General features: G+C 32.5%; 1 protein-coding gene across 1 annotated transcript; it reads left to right on the top strand.

Moving 5' to 3' along the window:
* sub (kinesin family member subito) lies at window positions 1-11,169 on the top strand. The gene is made up of 6 exons (XM_023166285.2): window positions 1-160; window positions 2,520-2,689; window positions 4,133-4,418; window positions 4,538-4,769; window positions 5,437-5,915; window positions 9,920-11,169. Exons 2-6 carry the CDS (start codon window positions 2,522-2,524, stop codon window positions 11,026-11,028), a joined length of 2,274 nt encoding a protein of 757 aa, XP_023022053.2. The 5' UTR covers window positions 1-160; window positions 2,520-2,521; the 3' UTR covers window positions 11,029-11,169.

Raw genomic sequence — 11,169 nt, 5'->3', positions numbered from 1 at the left:
AGTATTTTATGCAATTTATGTTGGCAACTCTGATTTTCTGTTGGCAGCACAATTGAAAATTTAATAACAACACTGCAAACGAACATCGAGCAATGTAACTGTCGAATTAAAGACAATCTTTAAGAGTTCGAAGCGAAGCGAAGGAAAAGATTTGATCCAGGTGAGTTCATTACTAATAATTTTCTTTGTTGAGTATATCCTTTTTCATAAAGGAAATATAAAAGGGACTAAATCAATCATAACCTCATTATGATTATATTTCATTGGTTCGGACTTCCATTGTCTAATTTATATACATTGATTTGAAGCACCTGAAAGAATCTGTAAAAAAATGAAAAAGGATTAGCTGAAAAATAACAATTATATTAAGCAAAAAAACTGAAATTACAATGAATATATAAGAAACAATAAATTTTTTTAAACTATTTTAACAGATGAAAATTGAAAAAGTATTCACAAGAAATGAAAATTAAAACATTCTAAACCAATTTACTTCACCACTCATTATGATTAGTGATTTGGGAGGCGCCAGAAAAAAACAAACATAACATGTATATAAGTATGGAATATGATATAGATAATGAATATAGGGAAGTATATTTTTCATTCAAATATATGAAACCATAGTGAAACATATATTTAACCTTCATAGCAAGGAAAGTTTACTTATAAAAGAAAAAACCCCTCTTCAAAAACGACGCCACTTATACCATAAACAACTAATCTGCAAAAAAGATATGTAGACTGATATAAGATAATTATGGAATCAGGAGATAATATAGATGGGTTTAATCATTTTAAACTTGTAAAAAATGTATATTATCTTGTAATTGAATACAGAAATATAATAAAGGGAAAGGAATTGATAAAATAGGAATAGATTTTGCGAACATACACTCGGCTAATAATTTTTTGTATAATCAAACAGAAGAACTGAATGCCTTATAATCAAATAACTTGTAAGGGAATGATTGAAAAAATGTATACCTTTTTCAGGAAGGCAAACTTAAAACATAAGGTACAGAATATTATCTGTTGAATGATTGAACAGACAAATGAAAATAGTGAAACTCAATATATTCAAACAACTACCATTTGAATTACCTTCAAAGAAGTTATTCTACCCTGAAAAGTAGATCTGTGCTACATGACATACGAGGTGACCCATATGTACCACATGTAACATAGTCTTATAATTGCCTTATTTTTGGATATACAAAAAAAATGCAGAGGAAAACGAAAATGATTTAATTGTACAGAATATCACAAAACAGTTGAAAAATATTATGAATGCAGTTCACCCAAAGGTTACATTGTAAGAGTGAAAATCATTACTCAAATAATCGCCCAGTGTACGAAATACACAAAAAATTGCATTTGGTTCGTTTTTCGATGCATCAAGATTTTTTCCTAAGAAAAATCAAGAGGTTTCAATAGGACCCAAAGATTTTCCAATTTTGACTAATGATCATGAACAGGTAGATGATAACCATATAACTATCAACCAAATGAGAGCAATGTCGCATAGAAAATCTTACAGTATAATAACTGAAATTTGTTCAGAAATGTTTACATACTAATCAAGATTTTCGTTAAGCATTGGATGATCATTTGCAAGCAAGTTGTGAATGTATACACTATGAAATGGATAGCTAATGAATTTATAACACAGAATAAATTATCAGTCTCCAATGATTCACATAATGAAAAATCTTATAGAAATTTATGAAAATGAAAAGGGATATTGAAAATTGATTTTAGCAAAGCCTTTGATTGGGAATCACATGAAATTCTCTTGAATAATTTGAAAATATATAATTTTTCTGACAACAGTATAAAGTTGATCAACTCATACTTAGAAAATCGATTTCAAACTGTAAAAGTGGGCAATTCTCTATCAACAAGAAAGAAAATTACAGCTGGTGTACCGCAAGGATCTATTCTGGGACCTCTATTATTCATAATTTTCATTAACGGCCTACCATATTGGGAAAAACTTATTTCATATATTTTATATGCAGACGATACTACAATCCAAATATTCCCAATTTTAAATTTTACTACTTTGTTTTTAAATGTGCACTTCGACATAACTCAGATGTGCTTATAAGATATAAATTTTTTTTATAAAAAAACATTTTTCTTTGAATTTTAAGCATCCATTGTTTATGTAAATATTAATAGATGCCTGACATATTGTACTAATTTTATTAATATGTATGTATTGACTTGTGTAAATACTGATGAATGTATAAAACAACAATAAATTATATATCTATAAAAATGTAATGAATTATAGATATACAATAATGCAATTTTAGCTTTGAATGTGAAGTTGATAAATGTTACTTCCAATTAGAAAGTTTGTATTTTGTTTTCTGTGTGGTGTATGTGTGTATATTTATGTATTTATTATAAATAATAGTGATATTTCATTTGTTAGTGGTGGTACTACTAATAATGTGACTTCCACTGAAATTGTCTTCATAATATAAAATAATAATTACTGTATTTTCTAGTTATGGAGGGTAATTCTGGCGATCTCACAACAACAGTATCAAGTTTTATATATGCAAGAGATCCAAGTATTTTGGCATGGAGCAAGACAACCTTAGAAAAGGTTAAAGTTAATCTGGAAGATGTTATTGTGGATTCCGGTGATCAAACTACTGCCAGTGAAGAAGAGAATGTAAGAGAACAATTTTACTATTTTCTTTTCTGAATATAGGTAGGTAGGTAGGTCTAAAGTGAGTGGGTCTATTCGACCCTCCACCGCAACCCATAAGGGTTTATTGTGGCTCACACCTATTCACACTCGGCCAAATAAACCCAGCTTCTTAACGAAGCCGATTGGTTTGTATGGTGAGTGGTCTTTCAGGTCAGATGATGAGAGTACAGATCTGCCGAACTCAAAGAACCTGATTCGGTCCCCAGTGGGGCAGGCACAAAGTATATGCTCTGCAGTTTCATCATTTTCTAGACAGAGGCGACACACTGTCTTCCGACAGTCCAAGTGTCTGCATGTGATGGTTCAAATGACAGTGACCTGTAAGAAGATCCCTTAGACATCGTAGTTCATCCCTACTGTAGTCCAACAACTGTTTGGAATCAAGCTTCGAAGGGTGAATAAACGCCTTGTAGTGAGCCAATCCTGGAAGATTCTGCCAGAAGTCCATACATTTTCTTGCCATCCAGGTGTTTAATCTTTATTTGGCAAAGCTTAAAATGATGCCAATGACAGGTTCTGGTCCGATGAAGCTGTATGCAGCACCTTCCTTTGCAAGGGAGTCAGGAGCCTCATTGCCTTCCAGGCCAGTATGGCCAGGAATCCAGACCAGAGACAATCTGTTTAGTCTTCCTATCAAGGAGAGTCTTTTTTGGCAGTTTGCTACCAATTTAGATGTTGCTTGGTGGGAGCCAAGAGCTTCCAATGCCGCTTGACTGTCAGCATATTTTTATTGACTTGTGAGTGAGGTTGGATTTATCCAAACTCTCTGAATATAACTGGAGTTTTATCCCAACATCAAACCATTATTTCAACACCTCGACACGTGTTTCGATTACTAAGTGATCCATCTTCAAGAGGGAGATTAAAGGAAGTTTTTTTCAATAAATTGTTCGACATGAAAAAAAATTAAATGTGTCTCACACACACACACTTCAATGAAGACAAATACAGCGACACTTCGGTTGTGGATACTAATTGCAAGTTTGAAATATTTCAATCATCAACTTTGCCAAGTCTAAGACATGAAAGTTGTACCTGGACCAGATTTTTAAATCATGGGCATCGTTTTACACAAGAACAACAAATATTTCACGAGATTATTTATTTTTTTGGTAATCAAGTGATTCACAGGAATTCCGAAATATCTTTTTTTTGAGTAGGTTCCACTTTCACTGTACTAATCATTTTTGTTGCACAGTTTCAGGCAGTAGATATCCTCTTAATTTGTATACTATTTTATTTTTGTTCCTCGATAAAGTTTATTCATTCAATTAGACTTATCAATATATAAATATCTGAATGTTTTGTATCAAACAAGATATCTTGGTTGAAATTTCAAAATGCTTTCTATTGGTCTTACTCTATAGGGTGATTTCAGTGAAAATGTTTGTTGCGTTGTTTCAGGAGTCCAAATGCATCCAAGTATTTTTAAGAATGAAGGGAGGTGTCCCATATGAAAATCTCTATCAAATAGACAATGACAACTTGATTTGCAAAGTTCCTGAAGGATCCTACAGTATGAGAAATCTAAAGTATGGTAATTCTATGACAAGAACATACACTTTTTCAAAAATATTTGGGCCAGATGTTATGCAAATTGAAATATTCAACAGCATCGTTAAACCAAGGATTTTGGGTTTTATAAATGGTAGGAATTCAACATTATTCACTTATGGAGCTTCCGGATCTGGTAAGTAGAAACTGAAACATTAGAAAACATTAGTTACCATTTAAAATTGTTAATAAATGATACTAAGATAAAACAGTGTAACTACAACTGATACAAATAATGATTGTAACTCTTTGCAGGCAAAACTTTTACCATTGTCGGTACTCCTAATGAGCCTGGGTTGATCCCTAGGGCTTTGGAGTATATATTCAGAACACTTTCAAAAATTGAAGATAAACCAACCTTAAAACCAATGCCCAATGGCACAACTTCAAAACTTGACAAGTCGATGGTACACTTGGAGAATATGAATAAATTTGCTGTGCTGAATGCTTCAATATCAGACAAAACAGCTCATATAAAAACTTACAAGTAAGATACTCCTAACATGTATTTAATGAACACAGAATGCACTAAAAAACCAATTCAAAACTTTAATATCATATTCAGATGAAGGACATTAAAACTGGATTTATTAAACTATGTTACTTTGTCAGGTCAATTTACTTTTTTAAGATATTGAAATATCTCCTTTTGAATGAGAAAACCTTGTTATATAAAATATTACATGATTTGAAATTACATACATACTAGGTGATTACTATATTAAATTATTTAAAAGAACAATTCGTCCACTGTGGGTTAATGGACTAACACCTATCAGAAAACAACTACTCCCCTGGGTAATACCACGAATGGCGTTGGATTATATCAGACAGGTGTCAGTGCAGGATTCTTCACTGAAGTTATTCCTGCATATGCTGTTGGCGATGCAACTGCTTAAATTGATTTTCAATTATTAGAACACACTTGCAGACTGGTTTAAGGCTTTTTGTTGTCTTCAATAGGTGTCAGTCCATTAACCTAACGTGTAGGTAATTTAAGAGTGGCCTGAACAAATTGTTCAGGCCAGTCTTAAATTGTAGATAATTGGATTTACAGCCAGTCTCCAAGTATGCCCACTCATTTGTGATTACTATATTGATGCATAAGAACATGACTTGTTCTAAACAAATTTATTCCATACTTATATTTTTAGGCAAATGCAAGAAAGACTGAGTACAGAACCTGCTGCAAAAATAGATGATCTATCAAATGTGGTTATCAATATATGGGTCAGCTTTGCAGAAATTTATAATGAGAGTATCTACGATTTGCTAATAAGCGTCCCCAAAGGAAAGCAGCGACCTAGGTTAGCTTTGGGTCAATCTAAAAGCCGCACATACATCAAAAATTTGTCATCAATTAATGTTTGTAATGGAATGGAAGCCTACCAAGTGTTACAGTTCGGTTTACATAATTTGAAATATGCGGCCACTGCCATTAATTCACATTCCAGTAGGTCACATTGTATATTTACAATTACCTTAGTTCAGATGTCAAAAATATGTAATGAAGTATGCATCAGCAGCTTCAATTTCTGTGATTTGGCTGGGTCAGAGAGATCAAAGAAGACAATGAATATAGGTGATAGGTTGAAAGAATCTAACAATATCAACACATCTTTATTGGTATTAGGTAAGTTAAATAAAAATAGTATTTTGTCGAAGTGTTTTGTGATGGATGTTTAGAAGATTTTAAAAATGTTACAATAATGACTAATACAATGATGGAAAAAATAACTTTACCGTTTATTTCAAATAAATCGGTAAAACGTCCCTTATCATCTGAAGTAGGTCTATTATGTATAGATAAAGAATTCAAATATATAAATTCTGCATATGTCTATGTGAATATATGGAAAGATATTGCCACAATATCTCTTGTTAGTTCAATTACTCATATCACGAACACCATTGTGTGTGATAATGTTTTTACAGAAAACCTAAAAATGGCGAAAATAATTCCAATCTTTAAATCAAGGGATAGGGAGGATCTGAATAATTACCGTGGAATAGCTTTCCTACCTATTTTAGCAAAATTAGCTGATTTACCTTAGAATAACTGATTATCTTGATTTATATCAATGACCTACACAAAAACATAAACGCATTAACAACCTTGTTTGCTGATGATACTACCTTAGCAATCAGAATCGAAAATAATTCTACCAGAATCGATGATATGATAGGATCGATCATTAATCAAGCTATTGAGTGGTTCACGGCAAACGAACTAAGTTTAAACACACACAAAACTCAGACACTTGTCTTCAATACCAAGCATACTGCCACTCAGAGTAACAATTAACTAGCAAGTTATCAAAAGCAATATTCTTATTAGTCGGTGGGCTATGCTTGGAGACTGGCAGTTAACAAATCTAAAGAAATGAACTTTAAATGTTCAAGCCAGTCTCGGATATACCTACACAGTAGGTTGAATGGACTAACGCCTATTAGAAAACAACTACTCCCGATAGGCGTCAGTGCAGGAATTTTCAGAGAAAACATCCTGCAAATACAATTGGCAATACAACTGATAGAGTCGACCCTCAATTTTGGAACAGTCACACTTGCAGACCGGTTTTGGCAACCTACTGTGTAGATATATCCAAGACTGGCATGAACATTTAAAGTTCATTTTTTTAGATTTGTTTACTGCCAGTCTTCAAGCATAGCCCACTGACTAATAATAAAGTTTTTCTTCCTTATTCAGAGGAATCGGGCAAATTTCGGATATGCAGTTGGTTAGTACCTCGTCCACTAGATGGAATGACATTTTGTTGTTCGCTCCAACTTAAGACGAGGAATGAAATACTCTGAAAGAATTTCGGTTTTCAATTATGGAATATCATTGACTTTAGGTCGACGATGGTCACTATCTTGCACTGACGAGTAGCTAAGGAGCCCGAAACCGGACTGCCAGTGTGCCCGTTCCAAATCGAGGGTTGACTCTTTCAGTTGTATTGCCAATTGCATATGCAGGAAATTTTCTGTGAAAATACCTGCACTGACGCCTGTCGGATATAATCCAACGCCGTTCGTGGTATTAGCCAGTAGAGTAGTTGTTTTCTGATAGGCGTCAGTCCATTCAACCTACTGTGTAGGTATATCCGAGACTGGCTTGAACATTTGAAATTCATTTTTTTAGAAAAGCAATATTTGCAATTGGACCCATGAAATGGCTAGTAAACTTGGAGGCAGTCATCTGTGCTTATCATGGAATGTTTCACTGTATTATGACTTACGGTCTAATTAACTGGGGCCATTATTGCTACACTCAATCGATATTATCCATAAAAGATCCATTGGACCTCTGGCTGGTATAATCCAGACTAAAAGCTGTAAACCATGGTTCATTAAATTTAAAATATTGACACTTCCCATATTGCTATTCCCAATAATAAGTTAACCTCTGCTAATAAAAAACATATTGGTATCAGTATCAGATTATTCAATTTTCTACCAGACTTTATCAAAGAAGCCCCAATAGCCAATTTTAAAGCAAAACTGAAAACTACCTTACAATGCTCTACCTATTATGACATTTCTGAATTTAGATTTCCTCAATGTTAGTTAATAAGCTGTATGTAATATTATTGAACCCTTTTTAACAAACATGGAAATGAACTTGATAAACTTTATAAATTTTGAAATTTGTAATTCAAATATCGGTGTCTGTGAAATCCAATATTTATATTTCAATCATAAACATTGAACAATATTTATTTAGATTTAGGATTAGTTGTAGACAATGATTTGTCGAAACTCTATGTCGTCTAATATTGACAAATAAAGTACATTACATTACATTACTAATTTTTCAAATATAATGAAAGACAACTAAAAACTCTATCTGATCCTAATGTTGATGTCAGAGCTAAACAATTACATTCATTTCTATGCTCTCGCATGTACCAAATACAGAACAGATGTAACTTTGACAATAGATCTGATTTATCGAATGCTTGTCAAGTGAATCGAGCTAAATGAGCGCTCAGATATCTATAAAATAAACAGACCTTTTGTTGAAATGTTTTCAAAATTGTTACTACTGTCATTATTATTGGCGTTTCTTTGATATACTTTTGGCTACTCTACTGATGCCGGTTGGTTACCAAAAATACATAACTTTTATATGTAACTATAATAATAATAAATAATTCATTATTCAATGTTCATACTAGGAGAAAAAGAACAGTATGGAACAGAACAAAAGAAAGTCTAACTAATTCGCTTAAATAAAATGTATGAAATATATAAAATATTGATAATAAAAGAGTTCATAACAGAAGATATTTTTATTTTTTAATTCAATTTTCAAAAAATAAAACTACTTCAGTAAATAGATTGTTTACCAATATTTGATCTAATATTAAAAACCCTTAGATTTTTTGATAGCTTTATTGAATAGTCGAAAATCAAACTTGAGTGTTTCAATTTGTTTTTTGCCAGATGAATAAAGGTGTGAAGTTTGAGTTTGTATATTATTGATATGTCTAAAATATTCTTTTGGTTGCATAAATTAATAGTTGGTTCCTTATAATTATGCTGAGATTTTGAAAAAATATTTGACAAAACCCCAATAAGTATTTCACTTCATAATATTTTCTTCAGGCATGTATCTACGTTTCCCAGATTTTTTTTCAGAAATCTGTGGTCTACCTAAGCAACATACAAACTCTTAGAACCCTAAAAGATAATCTTCAACAAATAACAGATGATTGTTTGAAGTTGAATGATCTGTAAGAAGTTGACACTGAACCACTATTAGCACTATAATAGATACTGTTTTTTATACATGTGATTTGTTGAACAAATTTTGGCATTTTTGCAAATTAAATTTTGCAGCCTCATGAGTCTGTTGCACTATATACTGTGTTTTCCAGTGTAGCATATGTCAGTAGCTTCTGGGAAGTACCATGAGTAGAGTAGGGTACTTTATTTGACCATTTCACATACATAGTATATTTATGGCATAGTCAGGAATACAGAAATTCTTGTCAATTGAAAGTATAATTATGAAATCAATAAATTGAGGATTTAATGAGGTCTTTCACAAGTTAAAGATCCTGCCAAGTTAATATATTCTTCATTGTTATAAAAGCACTGTTGGAGAATAAACTTTTTAATAGTAGATATATCTTTTGCAAGGCTTACTGTCTTCAGAGACGAGTGAAGATGTTGATTTATGTTCAGGCAGGTTAGATAAACTTGTATAAATATCTCAATGCATGTCAAATTTATTAACATTTTCATAAATCTCTAGTGAAACTTTATAGATATATAATGTTGGGAAGTGGCATAATGCCAAATTGAATAAAAAAAGTACGACAGTGCTCTTTGTAACCTTTGGCTATTATGACTATTTTCTGTGCTCTATCAGCTATCTAAACTAGGAGAGTTAATCCACATTGTGCTAGATACATTTTTGTAAGAAAAATATCTACTTGGGCCATCTCGGGAGCTACACTACCATATTATCTATTCATCTTACCATTGACCACTTTGATTACTCTTAGTATATCAATAAACAGTTATTATTTGATTGTACACGTAATGCTTTTGAAAAATAATATTTAATTTTTCATGAGATGGTTTTAGAGGAAGTAACAAGAATGTTCACTTCAATTTTTGTTGCAGGCAGGTGCATTGAGAATGTGAGAAGTCTTCAACAAATAAAAGACAAACGTCTAGTCCCATTCAGGGAATCGAAATTAACACAGCTGTTTCAAAGAGCCCTAATGGGTTTTGAGAACATAGAAATGATTGTTAACATCAATCCCTGTAGAGATATGTTTGATGAAACTTATCAAGCTCTGAATTTTGCTGCCATCGCGAAGGAAATAGTTATAGAAGAGCAACCGACAAAGCCGATCAGGAGAAAAAATAGATTTTCAGACATGGCCGAACATGCGAAGCCAAATTTAGAGCCTGTAGAGGAAGTGAACGATGCCCGTGACCAAGAATTGGAGCAGCTGAGGAAAATGGTCGTGGATTTATATAATGAAATTGAACATAATAAGGAGGAGCATTATAAAGAAGTCGAAGAGGAAAGGGAGTATACTATTAATTTATACAAGGACTTTATTAAAAAGAAAGAGATACAACATAAAGAAGAAATTGAGGAGGCCGTCGAAAGGACTGTGGAAAGGTTAGAGGAACAACATCGTAGAAAAATTGAACAATTGAAATTCGAGTTTCTGAATAAATCGTCAAATGGAAATGATAGTGTTATAAGCATTGATGATTCCAGTACAGAAGAAGCTTCCCCTCAAAAGAAGTCGCGTGATATCTCTGATCAGACAGAGAAGATTCAAGAACTGAAACATCACATAGCCTTGATGGAAGTAGAACTGAGCGAACAAACAAAAATTTTGAAAAAGTATCAACAAAATCAGAAACAATATGATCGCCAAATCGGAGAACTCCAACAAGAATTAGACAAGTTGAAAATAGAATTAACTGATTCTCAGGTTCTCCTTAGACAAGCAAAGGAGTCCTACATGAGTTTGTTGGATGAAAATGATTATTTGAAAGAACAAAGGAAAAAGTTGTTAGCGGAGAATTTCCTGCTCGAAGAGAAGTACGAGATGACACTCTCTACTCAGAATATTTGTTTACACTGTGACTCGCACGACTCTGATGAGGAGAACACTACGACTAGGTCATCTACGCTTTTACCTGTTACTGATAGTACACAAAGCGCTTCAAAGATGCGCCTGAAGGAAGAAGATAAAAGAGCCTTTTAAGGCCTGACAGTGATGAATCTGTGATAAAGACATTTCTTAGTTTTAGTAAAAAGAACTTACTTTTAAATATTTGTTAATGAAAAACATTAATCTGTATATATAAAGCACAATTTGAAAAATTAAAAATAATTTATCATAATA

This window comes from Leptinotarsa decemlineata, unplaced genomic scaffold (genome assembly GCF_025532065.1).
Source record: "Leptinotarsa decemlineata unplaced genomic scaffold, Ldec_3_MD MMD2_tig00002159_RagTag_RagTag, whole genome shotgun sequence".
NCBI classification, from domain to species: domain Eukaryota; kingdom Metazoa; phylum Arthropoda; class Insecta; order Coleoptera; family Chrysomelidae; genus Leptinotarsa; species Leptinotarsa decemlineata.
The sequence above is the reverse complement of the archived record's forward strand: the minus strand, read 5'-3'. Positions and strand labels throughout refer to the sequence as shown.